Source organism: Pristis pectinata, chromosome 33 (genome assembly GCF_009764475.1).
Source record: "Pristis pectinata isolate sPriPec2 chromosome 33, sPriPec2.1.pri, whole genome shotgun sequence".
NCBI lineage: Eukaryota > Metazoa > Chordata > Chondrichthyes > Rhinopristiformes > Pristidae > Pristis > Pristis pectinata.
The window spans coordinates 11,684,204-11,700,670 of NC_067437.1; the positions used below are offsets into that span (position 1 = coordinate 11,684,204).

Consider the following 16,467-nt stretch of genomic DNA (forward strand, 5'->3'; position numbering starts at 1 on the left):
GGCACAGACATCGTGGGCTGAAGGGCCTGTTCCTGTGCTGTACTGTTTCCATGTTTTTATGTTCTATTTTTAAGTACAACCAGCAACAACTATGTGCTAAAAGGGGGCCAGAGAGCCATACAACACAGAAACAGGCACTTCGGCCCATTCTGCCTGTGCTAACCATTCAGCACCCATTTACACATTTATTCTCCCCACGTTCCCATTAACCCCCTCCCAGATGCTGCCACTCACCCACACACTGGGGGCAATTTACAACGACCTATTAACCCACTGACCCGCATGCCTCAGAGGAAGCCCACGCGGTCACAGGGAGAGCGCGCAAATTCCACGCAGGCACCCACCTGAGGTCAGGATCAAACCCGGGTCACTGGAGCTGTGAGGCAGCGGCTCTACCCGCTGCGCCACTGAGCTGTCCCACCATCAGGTACCGGCAAAGATTTCAAGCTGATGGACATTATCAGAGGCCAAATCTAATCCTGGATAGAGCACTTGGGATCTCAGAAATTCTGGGCATAGTAGCAAGAAAAAATTAATGCCTAGTTTCTGAAATTCTCTCCCTGAGAGAGAATTCTACCCCTACATAGAGCATAGAACAGTACAGCATAGTAATAGGCCCTTAGGCCCACAATGTCTTTGTCGATTATTGTGCCAACTTTAACTAATCACCTCTGCCTGCACATGGTCCATATCCCTCCTCTGCTGCCTGTTCGTGCCCCTGTCTAAATGCCTCATAAACGTTGCTGTTGTATCTGCTTCCACTACTTGCTCTGGCAGCACGTTCCAGGCACCCACCACTCTCTGTGCGAAAAAAACTTACCTCTTAAACCCCTTTAACCTTTTCCCCTAAAGTTCTTGCTTCCTCCCTTTGGGGAGCTGCCGGAATATTTTCCGATGTGATTCAGCGATATTCCTCCTGCATTATGTCAGCTGCACTGCGTGGTGAAGGGAATCTCTTCTAGTGTTTGGGGGCGGATATGCGCCCTCCACCGAGTGCTGCGGGCTCTGCAACTCATTGTGGGAGGGGAGGGGGCAGATGTGGAGTGGACTCACCGCCTCATCCCGTTCTCCTTTGACGCGCGGTTTTCCAGCAGCTCTGCAGAGGTTACGGAACGTGCTCCAGCTCTTCCGGTGCTGACTGGCACCCACCTGTTTGCAGTCGGGGCTCGTGCGGAGGCAGCCGACCCTGCCCCGGGTCTGAGGGCCCTCATTTGCAGCCCAGGTTTCTCATTAATGAGACAGCAAGTGTTGGCAGATTGCCAGGTCAAAAGCACAGAGAGAGAGAGAGAGAGAGACAGAGAGAGAGAGAGACAGAGAGAGAGAGAGAAAGAGAGAGAGAGAGAGAGAGAGAGAAAGAGAGAGAGAGAGAGAGAGAGAAAGAGAGAGAGAGAAAGAGAGAGAAAGAGAGAGAGAGAGAGAGAGAGAGAGAAAGAGAGAGAGAGAGAGAGAGAGAGAAAAGAGAGAGAGAGAGAAAGAGAGAGAGAGAGAGAGGAGAAAGAGAGAGAGAGAGAAGAGAGAGAGAAAGAGAGAGAGAGAGAGAGAGAGAGAAAGAGAGAGAGAGAGAAAGAGAGAGAGAGAAAGAGAGAGAGAGAGAAAGAGAGAGAAAGAGAGAGAGAGAGAGAGAGAGAGGTGCCGGCTGCACAGGGAACAGTCAGCCAGCAGCACTTCCTCCATCTGTCCCCTTGCAAGCTGCCGGCTGTTGCTTCTACGGGTAGAGTGCAACACTCTGGCCTTCGATCAGGGGTTTGAACCCCCCACTCTAGAGACACGACAACACATAGTCATACAGCACGGAAACGGGCCCTTCAGCCTAACTCGTCCACACCGACCAAGATGCCCATTGCCTGCGTTTGCCCTCGAAACCTTTCCTATCCATGTACCTCAGTGTTGAATTGTTGTTGTTGTACTTGCCTCAACCGCTCCCTCTGCTGGCCTGTTCCATATATGCACCAACCTCTATGTGAAGAAGTTGCCCCTCAGGCCCCTTTTAAATCTTTCCCCTCTCACCTTAAACCTACCCCCTCGAGTTTTTGATTCCCTTTCTCTGGGAAAAAGACTGTGTGCATCCACCCTATCTATGCCCCTCATGATTTTATACAACACTATCATGTCACCCGCACCCCATTAGTTTCCTCTGCTCCAATGAATAAAGTCCTAGGCTGCCCAACCTCTCCTTATAACTGAGGCCCTGGAGTCCTGACACATTCTCGTAAATCTTCTTTACACTCTTTCCAGCTCAGCTACATCTTTCCTCTAACAGGGTAAACAAAATTGTACACAGTTTTCTAACTTTTCCTAATTCTGATGAAGAGTCATCGATCTGAAGCCTTAATTCTAGTTCTAATGCCCTCTCCACAGATGCTGCCTGACCTCCTGAGTACTGAGTGGAGTACTGAGATAGATCTGCACTGTCAGAGGTGGTGCCTTTCAGATGAGCTATTACGGCAAAGCTGTGCCTTTCCCCTAAACCTGATGTAACATATCCCTGTGTATATTTCAAGTTAAACCAGGACAGTTTGTTCTGGAGTTAAGGACTCTGCTTATCCCTTCATCAGCTTCACTAGCTCTGTCTTTAACTCAAAAGCACAAAAACCGCAGATGCGGGAAATCTGAAATAAAAACAGAAAATGCTGCCAATACTCAGGAGGTCAGGCAGCATCTGTGGAGAGGGCATTAGAATTAAGGCTTCAAATCGATGACTTTTCATCAGAATTAGGAAAATTTAGAAATCGAATATGTTTTAAGTTGGAGATAAGGGGGGCGGGTTGGAATGGAGAGAACTGACGATAGAATGGAATGCAGGTAAGACTGAATGACACAAGTGTTGGTGGTGTCTGCTGAGAGAGGGGCTGGAGGCCTGTTAATTGCAGCTGATCTGTCTGACGGAGTAGGAGATGAGTGAGAACAGAGAAAGGCAAAAAGTGCTGAAGCTGTGAGATACAGATCACAGCGGCTGCTGGAAATCTAATGTAAAAGGGATGGTCTGAAATGCTCAGCAAGTCAGGCAGCATCTGCATAAGATGATAAAAGGGAACTGATGTTAGAGGTTGATGGCCTTTGATCTGAAATGGTCAGTCAGTTCTCTCGCTGTCTTGGCGAAGCAGCCAGCAAACTCAAAGACCCCACCCACCTGGGTCATTCTCTCTTCTCTCCTCTTCCATCAGGTAGAAGATACAGGAGCCTGAGGGCACGTACCACCAGACCTAAGGACAGCTTCTACCCCACCGTGATAAGACTATTGAACGGTTCCCTTATACGTTGAGGTGGACTCTGACCTCAAGATCTACCTTGTTGTGACCTTGCACCTTATTGCACTGCACTTTCTCTGTAGCTGTGACACTTTACTCTGTACTGTTATTGTTTTTACCTGTACTACCTCAATGCACTCTGTACTAACTCAATGTAACTGCACTGTGTAATGAATTGACCTGTACGATCTGTATGCAAGACAGGTTTTTCACTGTACCTCGGTACAAGTGAAAATAATAAACCAATACCAATACCAATACCAATATCAATAAAATCGTTGAATTCACTGTTGAAACCAGAGGGCAGGTGTGCCATTCCTTAACCTTGCATTGGGATATTTTGAAAGGTGTGAGAAGCCCAAGGCAGAATGGTTGGAGTGGGAGGGTGATGGACAGGCAGTGGGATGTTCAAGGTCCCCCTTGCGGACTGAATGGAGGTGCTCTGCAAAGTGGTCACCCAGGCTGGGTTTTATTTGTCCAAGGTAGAGAGGACTACATCACGATCACCCAGAGTAGGAATCTAGTTTGGAATAAGTGCAAGTGAATCACTGCTTCATCTGGAAGGAACGTTTGGGTCCTTGGATGAATGGAAGGGAAGATGAGGTAAAAGGGCAGGTGTTGCGTCTCCTGTGGTTGGACAGCAAGGTGCCGTGAGCAGGAGATCCAAAGCTGAGATGGATAGAGTTTTAATCAGTTAAGGGGATCAAGGGAGAAGGGGGGGGGGGGGCAAAGTGGATCAGCCATGGTCTTTTTGGATGGTGGAACAGGCTTGAGGGTTTGAACGGGCAACTCCTGTTCCTATTTCTCATGGTTTAATGGAAGGGTGAACCAGGGAGCTGTGGAGGGAAGGTTCCTTTGGAATGCTGGAAGGGGATGGCATGGGAGGGGAAGATGTGTCTGGGGGGTGTCGTATTGAAGACGGCAGGAAACATAGAGGATAATCCACTGCATGTGGAGGTTGGTGAGGAGGGAGGAGAACAAGGTGGGTCACTAACCTTGCTCTGGGTGGGAGGAGAGGGCTGGGAATAGATGAGATATGGTTGGGTGCCCTGTCGACTGCGGTTGTGGGACAAAACTGTGGCTAAGGAAACAAGGAAGACACTTTTTCCAGTTGTGAAGGAAGATCATCAACCTTAAGCATTACCTCCCTTTCTCCCTCCACAGTTGCTGCCTGACCTACTGAGTATTCCCATTTCATATATATTTTTGGGTTTTTATTTCATTTTTGGGAGCTTGAAATGCTTTCATTGGCTGCCGAATTTCATTATGTAACAATAGTGACCACATTTCAAATTGACGTCCTTGGCTGTGAAGCGTTTTAGGTCTTCCCAAACTTATGAAGTACATTACAGAAATGCAAATCTTTGTTTAGTCCAAGAGGCTTTAATATGTGTCGGTCACTTCACCTTTTATTGTTAATTAGCTCTCGTTTATTTTGTTGAAGTATTGAAGTGTCCTTGATACATTGTGAGGCAGTGTCATCCTGGGCATCACAACGTGTCCAGCTTCACCTGCAGTTCAGGCTCTTCATTGATGCTCATAGTTGCCTCACAAGGCAAGCCCAGCTTCTACAAACCAACTCCAATAATCCAGCACATTTAGGACTTTGGTAGTGCCGGACTGACAGACTTTCTGAACTATTGGATGTTGTTCCTATTAACAGCCAACACACTTTTTAGTTCACTTTATTTTTAGAGTATTATAATAATTTCTCTGGGAACCTGGTGAGTCGAATAAATGCACAGGGACTGGGGCCCCAGTGAATCAGAAGGAAGTGCAGCAAATATCATCCTGGTGAGCTAGGTGCCGCAAGGATTTCTGAATAGTCAGATAGTTTCACTGTATCTCTGCTTCACTTATTACGCCAGGTTTCAATCATCATTATCTCCCCTAAGAAAGAGAGTTCATGTACATTTGCACTTCATCTTGCTGGATTGTCGTGATTTTTCCTCCGGGTGCTCCGGTTTCCTCCCACATTCCAAAGACGTATGGGTTAGGAAGTTGTGGGCATGCTATGTTGGCACTGGAAGAGTGGCGACACTTGTGAGCTGCCCCCAGAACACTCTACGCAAAAGATGTGTATGTGTTTCGATATACTTGTGACTAATAAAGAAATCTTATCTTATCTGGAACCCGTGACCGCTAAGTAGATGAAAGGAGTCACAACTTATCTTTCCACCGTCTAACTAATACAGCAACATCTTGCCAAATGCAAGAAAATAATCTTTCAATATTGGCTCAGGGATAAATGTTGGCCAGGACCAGAACTGAGGATATTTTATACCTCATCAGAAAGTCGGGTCTCACTTTAATTTCTCCAACCAACAACTTTTGACAGTGCAGCACTCCCTCAGTACTGCATTGGAGGTGTCAGCCTGGATTATTGAGCTCACCACTACAGTGAGACACTAATCCAGGTTGACATCCCCAATGCAGTGCTATAATGGGACTTGGGATCATAGAATTTTAAATGGTTACAATGCAATAGAACATATGACCAATAATACCTCTTTGAAAGAGGTCTCTAAATTTCCTGCTCTTTCCTGACAGCCCTGGAGTATTATTTGCCTTTATCCAATTCCCTTTTGAAATGAGGTATCCAGCTGATTGATGTTCTGTTGTGTGATGTTGATTCAGTTAAGCAAATATTCTCCAAATGATTTAAGAACTCATTAAAGTTGTGACCAATATCATTATATTTAATAGATCAGTAACTGTCCCAGGTCTGATGATGCCTTCTGTGTACAGATTATACGGGGAAGGAACATTTTGGTCCAGGAGACGATGAACTATTGATTATTCCTTTCCTTTCCGTCATCTCCGCTGCACAGAAGAAGTTGACAGGTTCTCAGCTGCACAATGTCATTACTAGTATCAAGGGAATATTGAAATTCAGACTCTTTAAGTGATAAATGAGCTCAGAAGAGAACTGTTTAACAAATATGTGGAGATCTTAAAGGAAGGTTGTTACTGCTGGAAAATTATTAATAACTATTTGAAAGTGGGCCCTTAGCAAAGTCACAAGTGATACTCTTTGTTTGCCTTATCTCTACACCCATCCTTCTTTTGTACAACCTTTGAGTCGAACTAACCAATCTTTCTCCCCTTAGTTTCTCTCTGAGTGGCTGTGTCTCAATAACTCTCTGGTTAGTACCATAGAACTTGCTGCAATGCATTTTCTTCTCATCCCTGGACCACTGTCTCTGGAGATCCTCAAGGATTTATCATTCCCATTTCTCCTCATGTGTTGCCTCGGTGGTAAAGTGACTTCAGTTCCCTCAAAAGTGCCGAGTACTACCTCACTACCACCTTGAGATCCCTTCGCTGCCTCTGCCTGACACCTAGTCCTGAACGAGTCACAATTTCCTCGACTTTTACAGTTGGCACCACTAATTCCCATTATTTAGCCATTGCAGTTTATGGAAGCTTGATTTGTGCAAAGTAGCTGTTTCAAAAAGAACTCCTCTGGGTGTGAATTGCTTTCGGCTGTTTCCTGAAGTTGTGAAAGGTGCTATACAAATTTCTTTCACGAAATTAGGAGCTGTTAAAAATGAGAGATAGAAATAATTCTTTCATTGTTAATTTCAGGAAGTAGCTGCTACTGATCTTAGGGAGATGTTTACTTACAGCGATATAACCTGGTGCTTTAAGGGTAGCAAATATCCATCTCACAGCAGAAATACACAGGATTAATCAACAAAGGATAACAGTTCTTCACAGTGAATGATCTGCTTAATTCGCCTCACATTGCTATGGTTACTATTTTAATTTGGAGACAGATGGAAGAACAATAGAGAAATGCAGCACAGAAACAGGCCCTTCGGCCCACTGAATCCGTGCTAACCATCAACCACCCATTTACACTGTTCCTATATTAATCCAACTTTCTTTATCCTCCCCACAGTCATATCCTCTCTCCCCCAGATTCACCTACACACTAGGGAAAATTTACTGTGGCCAATTAACCTACCAACCTGAATGTCTTTGGGATGTGGGAGGAAACTGAAGCATCCAGAGGAAACCCATGCAATCACAGCGAGAACGTGCAGACTCCACACACAGACAGCATCTAAGTCAGGATCGAACCTGGGTCACTGGAGCTGTGAAGCAGTGGCTCTTCTAGCTGCGTGGGTGAAAGAGAATGAGCTCCAGGGAAATCACGTGATTACGGGACTGATGGGATAAAGCCATAAGACATAGGAGCAGAATTAGGCCATTCAGCCCATCGAGTCTGCTCCGCCATTCAATCATGGCTGATTTATTTTTCCCTTTCGACCCCATTCTGCTACCTTCTCCTCATAACTGTTGACACCCTTACTAATCAAGAACCTATCAACTTCTGCTTTAAATATACCCGATGACTTGGCCTCCACAGCCGTCTGTGGCGACAAATTCCAGATTCTGCACCTTCTGGCTAAAGAAATCCCTCCTCATCTCTGTTCTAAAGGGATGCCCTACTATTCTGAGGCTGTGCCGTCTGGTCCTAGACTCTCCCACTACTGGAAACATCCTCTCCACGTCAACACTATCCAGGCCTTTCAATTTTTGTTCTGCTAGTGGAAGACATGGACAAAAAAGATCTCTTTCTGCGCTGTAAGTAATTTCTTCCAATTCTGCAACCCTCTGGTATGTCAAGGGTAGCAGATGTATGGGAACACACCTCACCGTGAGTCACACAGTATATCACTCTGCCTTGAACATTACTGGCTCACCACCACCTTCTCAAGGTAATGATTAAAGGGCACTGCAATAAGCTTTACCAGTGATGCCCACGTAATGAGTACAGTCACAGCCAATGAATCAGAACTGTTCTCACACGCACTATTATGCAGCCCATCTGTAGAAGCATTCAGCACGAAGTGAAGCTTTAATCAGGAGAGGGCTGATTTTATTCCTTTTATCTGACAGAACATAATATCAGTCATCAGGTTGTGGTGCTGCTCTCCTGGGCCTTGGGATGGGAAGCCTATCTTTATCCCAGTAGTAAAACTCCATCAATCAGGCATTTGATTGTTGAGAAATCCCAGTGGTCTGACATCCGGCTCACTCATTATGAAGAACACGATGATGCTGGAGGAACTCAGCAGGCCAGGCAGCATCCGTGGAGAAAAGCAGGCGGTCAACGTTTTGGGTCAGGACCCTTCTTCAGGACTGAAGATAGGAAAAGGGGAAGCCCAATATGTAGGAGGGGAAAAGCAGAGCAGTGATAGGTGGACAAAAGAGGGGAGGTGGGGTGGGCACAGGGTGGTGATAGGGAGATGCAGGTAAGAGATAGTGATGGGCAGGTGTGGGGGAGGAGGGGAGAGCAGATCCACCGGGGGACGGGTCAAAGGTAAGGAGGGAAAAAGGGGGGGTAGAAAAAAGAGAAAAGCTGGGAAAGGGAAGAAATATGGTGGGGGGGTGGGTGTGGGGAAGGGGGAGAGGGTTAGTTAAAGTGGGAGAATTCAATGTTCATGCCGTTAGGCTGCAAGGTTCCAAGAGGGAAAAATGAGGTGCTGTTCCTCCAGTCTGTGGAACGGTCACCTAGTCTGCGTTTGGTCTCACCGATGTAGAGGAGGCCACACTTGGAGCACCGAATGCAGTAGATGAGATTAAGGGAGGTGCAGGTGAATCTCTGTTTCACCTGAAAGGACTGTTTGGGTCCCTGGATGGAGGTGATGGAGGTGGTGTAGGGGCAGGTGTTGCACCTATGGCGGGGGCAGTGGAAAGTTCATGGGGCGGCAGTAGGATGGGTGCGAGGGGGGAGGGAGGACTGAACTAGGGACTCCAAGTGTGGCCTCCTCTACATCGGTGAGACCAAACGCAGACTAGGTGACCGCCTCGCAGAGCACCTGCGCTCCATCCGTAACTGCGATCTGCGTCCCCCTGTTGCCAGTCACTTCAACTCCCCCTCCCACACTATCACTGATCTGTCAGTCCTCGGCCTCCTCCACTGCCAGGAGAATTCCAAGCGCAAACTGGAGGAACAGCACCTCATTTTCCGTCTTGGAACCTTGCAGCCTAACTGCATGAATATTGAATTCTCCCACTTTAAGTAATCCCCCCCCCCCACATCCAAATATGCCTCTTCATTTGTTCCCTTTCCCAGCCTATCTCTCTTTTTCCTACCTCCCTTTTCTCCTTCTTACCTTTGACCCATCCCCCAGTGGATCTGCTCTCCCCTCCTCCCCGCACCTGTCTATCACTTTCTCTTACCTGCATCTACCTTGTGCACACCCCGTCTCCCCTCTTTTGTCCACCTATCCCTGCTCTGCTTTTCCCTCCTATATATCGGGCTTCCCCTTTTCCTATTTTCAGTGCTGAGGAAGGATCCTGACCCGAAACGTTGACCACCTGATTTTCTCCACGGATGCTGCCTGGCCTGCTGACTTTCTCCAGCATCATCGTGTTTTTCATCTAGATTCCAGCATCTGCAGTCCTTTATTTCTCTGGCTCACTCATTGGTCTGGGATGTGAACCAGGGGTCCAGAAAGCAAGTGGGACATTCATCAATGCCAGGGGTCTGAACTACAGCTGGGCTTGGTTCTGGGTCTGGGCTGTGGGCTGGGTGTGTGTCTGGAGCTGGGGTTGGGCTCAGAACACCAGAGGTCAGGAATGTGGGTAGGTTTGTGTTGGTGCTGGTATCCGGAATACGTGTATATTTCTGCCTCCCTTTAAACTCACCAGATTCACCAGAAAATTCATTGAACTATTGTGTAAAGTGTAAAAATAAAGTGAAATAAATGTGCCGTAGTGTATTAATAGGAGTAACATCCAATGGTCTAGGAAATCTGCCAGTCTGGCATCACCAAAGTGCCAAAGGGTGCCGAATTATCAGTTTTACTGTAGAAAGTAAATGGTCATACTTACAAAGAATGTCAGGATGGTCCACCCAATTAATCACCTCTGCACCAAAGACTGTTGATGTGCAGGCAAATGCAGAGGTCAGTTCGTGCACAGTGAGACTCCACAAGCTACAGAAGAAAGAAAACCTGCATTTCTGTAGTCCCTTCGTGACCTCGAGGTTTCTTTTGGGAGCTCACCATGTGTAGGAGACGTCAGGACAAATGTGCCCATGTCTCTCTCCTACAAACAGCAATGTAGCACAAGGTATTCTGGGGGCATGGGGTGGGGGTTCAGATGTTTGTTGAGCATTGAGCATGAGTCCTGGGGCTGTGTGGAGAGCTGCCCTTTGCTTTTCTGAAATAGGACTGCACCTCAGTTAGTCACCTCATCTAAAACACGGCAATACTGCACTGGATTCTGTGTTTAAACCTCCAGAGAGGGACTAGAACACCGGAGCCGATCACCTTCCCGGTGGAAGCAGCAATCAGAAAATCCCCAAGGAATTGTTCAAAGACTTCTGCAGATGCCCTGAACAGCACCTCCCCTCTACCCCACGTCATCAAAGCAGATAGAATTGGAATTTGTTGGTTCAATTCCTCCTGTAGTGGCGATTGGCTTTGCTCGGGACATGGGCGTGTCCTTACCTCACTCATTGTGAGTGACATCCCTCGTCCTACATACCTCAGATAGGGAACCGGACGGAGCTTCACCTTACTCTCTTGTTTATTTCCTGATTGGATCAGAAACTGCACGCCACAGGTATTGGAAATCTGAAATAAAACAGAAAATGCCGGCGATACTCACCAGGTCAGGCAGCATCTGTGGAGAGAGAAACAGAATGAACATTTCAGGTCAATGACCTTTGATCTGTGCTGATTGACATGAACCAATAACTCTGTTTCTGTCTCCTTGTTGCTGCTTAACCTGTATTTTCTGCTTTTTAATAATAGCATATAAAAAAAGTTAATCCCCACAGTAAAATGGCTCCGTCATAATTAGTAACACTGCAACGAACGGAATGATATTCCGGAGAATTTATATTCCGTTTTAGAAATAAAAACATACTGTATATTGTTACAAAATATCCCTGAGGTGGTGTATATTGGAGGTTCTAATGATTACTTGGAAGTAAATTGCATACGGCCCTGTTCATGATTTCCCTGCAGACACAAATCGTAACTCCGGGAGTTATCCAGTAAACAGGAGAAACAGAGAGGTTATCGTTCATAGAACTATGGAGAGTTTGTAACACGGTGTCCGGTCATGAGGCACGACTACTGGGTGCCGGTTGTTTATGCCCTTGATGAGCTTCCTGCCACCTCTCTTCTTGTTACCCCACCCTTTATGCCGCAGGGCGTTATCCCTTAAAGCCATTTGCAACCCTCCTGGAGGCTGTTTCCATTGCGAATTCCATTTTGAAACGTGTTGCTGAAAAGCATTATGCGCATGCATTCTCCAGACAATTCGACCCGGGGTGTGTTGCCCTTTTAAGGATTATTGTTGAGAAAAAAGAAATCCCTTTTAAGAATGTGGGTCGCTCCTCTGGGAGTCAATGACGTATTCGAGAGGCTGTGATTGACAGATGATTGCAAGGGATTGCCACTGCACTTGTTATCTGGCAGAATCCCACCTCGGTCTCCGAAGCTGCGGATTTCTGTTGTTTTTTTAATTTTAACTTGATTCTTTCTCCGGTTGTTGTAGCACAAACTCCGTCACCCTGAAGTATCTAACCATCCTGCTAGGGGCAGGGATGCTTGCATTTCTGGGTGCAGTGATCTGCATCATTGCAAGCATCGCCCCGGGTTCTCCGGGAGCTGTCCCTGGTGCTGAAAATGAAGCCGGAGCGTTGCTGGCAACCCAGGGCGGTACCGGAGCTGTCCACGGTGCTGACACAGGTAGAGCCGGCATTCCCGCACCTACCCCAAGCCAAGCCACTGCCATTGATCCTGGCGTTGGCAAAGCCTCTGTGAGCTCTGGGCTTGGATATGGCTCGGATTCACTCATTGGCACTGCCAGCCGCTTCCTCTGCCTGCCTTTGGCTCAGGATTGTCCTTCCCCGTCGATCCGAGAGGATCTGCTACTGCTGAGGAGTACGGCGGACCATCTGCGGCAGATGGTCACCCAGCAGGAGAAGCAGATCGCCAGCGACCAACAAACCATCAGGGAACTGACCGGAAAACTCAACCAGTGTGAGAATGGCCAGGAACTGAGCTTCTTTCAAAATAATCCCGAGGAATACGCGTGGGACCTTGGGAAAAACAGCTTGGAAGATGGGACTGAGGAAGCTGACCGGGCAGTGTTAGATCTAGAGCAGACCATCCACTCCCTGAAAGACACCATTGAAAATCTGGAGGTAAGTGATGTTTCTGTCTAGACACATACACACATTCAAACACAGACACACACACGCTCAAACATGCACTCCCTCTCCTCGCTCTTCTCACATACACACATAAACACACTCTCTCACACACGTACAATCTCTCTCACACCAGAACACACACGCACAAACACATAGACACACACTCAATCCTGCACTCTCTCTCACACAAACGTAAACATACACACTTTCACACACACGTACAATCTTTCACATACACACACGCACACTCTGACATACACGTATACTCTCTCTCTCTCTCTCACACACACACACACACACATACACACACTCTCTTACACACACGTACAATCTCTCTCACATAGACACCCACTCTCTCGGACACTTACACTCTCACACATAAACACACACACGCAGATGCATACACACAGACACACACAAGCACACACACACACACACACACACACACACACACACACAAACCAAATACAAAGACGCAGACGCATGCACACACACACACACACACACACACACACACACACACACACACACACACACACACACACACAGAGGAGCACGCAGCAACAGTTTGTCGTTGGACTGGCCTGCAATACATATTTATACGCGTTGCAAACTCAACAGATGCCAATGCATTGCAATACGACCAGAATAAAGAGTCCACAGTCCTATATTCTAGATTGTTCGCGAGACACCCCTCTCCTCCGGACTGCGTGCAGTTCATCAGGGACCTGTTGAACCTATGGCAAGCCGGGGCTGAGAGGAGATGGGGTCCCAGTTCTTTCAGTGTTAACGGATATCATTCAGTTACATTAAAAAAAAACGACCAGAGGCACTCCCATGGTAACAGGGCGGAAGCGACAGCATCCCTTGAAATCTATCACTGTCACACTTCAACGTTTGGTCTGAGTCTGCCTCCTTCTCCTGGTCACCTGCTCCATTCCCAACCCCTGAGGTCTGGCAGCTGAAAGCTCACGATTAGAATCGACCCCCGCCCTCCCCTAGCAGTTCAATGTAATTAACGAGCTGCGCATAGAGATCACAGGGTTGAATCTTGGGTCAGTGACCGGTAAGCTGATCACTGGTCAGTTAGTAGTCTTGAAGGCATCCATCTCAGTTACCCTGAATTAGACAACGGGAGCCATCCAGGGTTATAGTCTCCAACCTGGAACTGAAAGAGAACTGCAGAAGGCCATTCGGCCCACGGTTCCTGTGTAAGCTCTGTGAAAATTTCGCAACCTCTCAGTCCCAGTTCTCTGCTCGTTTCCATACATTCAACCAGGTCTCAATGATTCCCTGCTTGATATGTCGGTAAGTGGACAACGGGCGAGTGCTGGAGGAAGGGTGTCAGGAAAGGACAATCCCTTAGGATTGGAATGACCCCCTGACAATTATTAGGAAGTGTAACACATAGCAGCAGATCCTCAGTAAGTCAGTCGGTGCTCGGGTCTGAATGCTTTGCTTTGATCACTGCTTTCAGAACAAAAGGGAGATTCCTTTTTCAAGAAGGAAATATTTTCTAAAGATCAAAAACACTGGCAGCATATTAAACAGAATGTTAAGGGCAAAGCACGTTTTTTTAAATTTCCAGTTATAATACCACGTTATTTATCCATTTATTGCTTATTGGAACTCCTGACAACCTGCACAAACAAGAAGTGTGAGACTGAGCATTTTGTTTGTCCTCTGGTGTTGGGGAGTTGGAAATAGTTATATGACGCAGTGAAAGCAACATTTTGTTGGTCAGCTGGACATCCTTTGACAGCTAGAATAATAAAACTATCAGTGTATTAATGCACCCCAAGACACTCCGTAGAAAAATAAACTGACACTGGGTCAAAGAAGAAGACACTTTATTTACTTGGAACAACAATCTGCTGGAAGAACTCAACCGGTTGAGCAGCATCTGCGTGGGGGTGGGGGGGGGGGAGGAATTGTTGACATTTTGGGTTGAAACCCTGCATCAGAACTAAGAGCGGAGAGGAATGGGGCAGTGGTGAGACAGGGGGCAGAGACTGAGGGGGGGGGGGTGAAAGATGATGGGCAGGTGGAGCCAGGTAGGGGAGGGGGAGGGGTGGATCTGGGAGACAAGAGGCAGGAGGATGATAGATGGGGGCAGAGAAAAAAGGCAGATGGAGCCAGTTGGGTAGAGGGGAGGGAGAAGGTGGAGACAGCTGCTGGCTAAAAATGCATTTATTTTCTGACTTTAAGAAGGACAGAAAGTCATTGATAAAGCAGCTGAAGACAGTTAGACAGTTCACTGCACCGAGGAACTCTAGCAATGATGACCTGAGACTATTGATCTCCAAAAACTGCAATCATCTTCTGTCAATCTTTGTATGATCCCACCCACTGGAGAGTTGATTATCGTGGACTTCAATTCTGCTGGGCTCTTTGTTGCTCTCCTGACATCACCTCTAGAATTCAATACTTTTACCCATGATTGGGTTGAGGGTTCCATGAAGTGCAGAACTGTGGTCCTGACTTTGGGTACTAGTGAACAGGTTATTGGTAATTGTACACCTTGATAGGACTGTCATTGACATTGTCTCCTTTCTGTTGCGTTTATGTGTAAGTGTGGCAGGACTGCAGAGCTTTTTTCTGATCTGTTGGTTGTGGGATCTCTTCGTTCTGTCTATTGCATGTTTACTTTTCTGTTTAATTTTTAAGTAGCCCCTGTGTTCTAACCTCACTAGGTAGGTACCTCATTATTAGGTACGCCTGGTTTTGCTCCCTGCATGGTCTTCTACATTCTTCACTGAGCCAGAGTTGGAATCTTGGCTTGATTGTATTGGTAGTATGAAGGATGTCTCAGGCCATGAGTGTTGTGGTATTGCAGATGGTAAACTGCCTCATGAATGTCCGGTTTTGAGCTGCTGAATCCATTCTAATTAATGTGATAGTGCTACCATATAACATGGAGATTGTCCTCAATTTGAACTGGGACTTTTCATTAGGAAAAAATGGAGTGACTCCAACCAACATGGTCATGGCAGATGTATCTGTAGCCGGTAGATTGATGAAGATGAAGTCAATTGGGTTTATTCTTTGCATTGGGTCTCTTACCTCCTGCTGCACACCCACTATGGTAGCTACATCCTTTGAGACTTGGGTGACTGGTCCATGGTAAAGTTACCAAAACCAGCTTTGCTGATGAATATCAGTCCCTGTGTAAGCAGTGCCCATACAACTTCTCCATGTGTTACCCAACACGTTGAAGTAATGACGGTGAATGGTAAATGGTGACCAGCAGATTTCTTTGTTTCTGTTTCTGATCCATGGGGTCTGGAGTCAACATTAGGAGTCCAGGCCATTTCTTTCAATTATTTGCAACTATGCCTGAAAACCGGGCATCCATGAGGCAGTTTACCATCTGCAATACCACAATACTCATGGCCTGAGACATCCTTCATACTACCAATACAATCAAGCCAAGATCTATCAGTGGGACAGGACATCCCCTGGGACTGTGTTAAAGAAGTCTGGGTCCTTGATGGAAGGTGTGATTCTGTGAGTATGACTGCGTTAGGGCTAAGGCTTGACTAGTCTGTAGGAGGGTTCTTTGAATTTAGAGACCAATCCCCAGATGTTTGTGAGAAGGAGAGAGAGATAGTGCCAGCTGGGAATAAGTTTGCGGTGTCTGAGCCTGTGCTGAGGTCAATACAAAGTGACCTATACAATCTTTCTTCTTATGGCTTTAATAATTTGGTTTACCTACAAAATAGCTTGTTGGTTAATATCAGAGGCAATTAAGAGTTAACCCCATTCCTCTGGGTTTGGAGTCAAATACATAGATTGGGTTATGCTGGCACATTTTCTTCTCTGAAGGAATCAGTTTGATTTCATGAGAGTTCAATGGTTTTATGTCATCGGTACTAGCTTTTAAAATCACATTTGTTCAATTAACTAATTAACCAATTAATGCTGGTTAATGCTGCTCCCAGAACCGGGATTTGATCCTAAACTCAGGTGCTGCCGGTATGAAGTTTGCACATTCTCCCCATGACCTCGTGGGTTTCCTTCAGATACTCTGGA

At 46.6% G+C, this 16,467-nt stretch overlaps 1 protein-coding gene across 1 annotated transcript in view; it reads left to right on the forward strand.

Annotated features, from left to right (window-relative positions):
• The first annotated feature begins 11,654 nt into the window (after positions 1–11,654).
• The window catches only part of LOC127585658 (neuronal pentraxin-2-like), a 37,229-nt gene continuing 32,416 nt past the window's right edge, over positions 11,655–16,467 (forward strand). Inside the window, exon 1 of the mRNA XM_052043292.1 lies at positions 11,655–12,426. Coding sequence (XP_051899252.1) covers positions 11,824–12,426 — 603 coding nt within the window. The 5' untranslated portion in view covers positions 11,655–11,823. The remainder of the gene's footprint in view (positions 12,427–16,467) is intronic.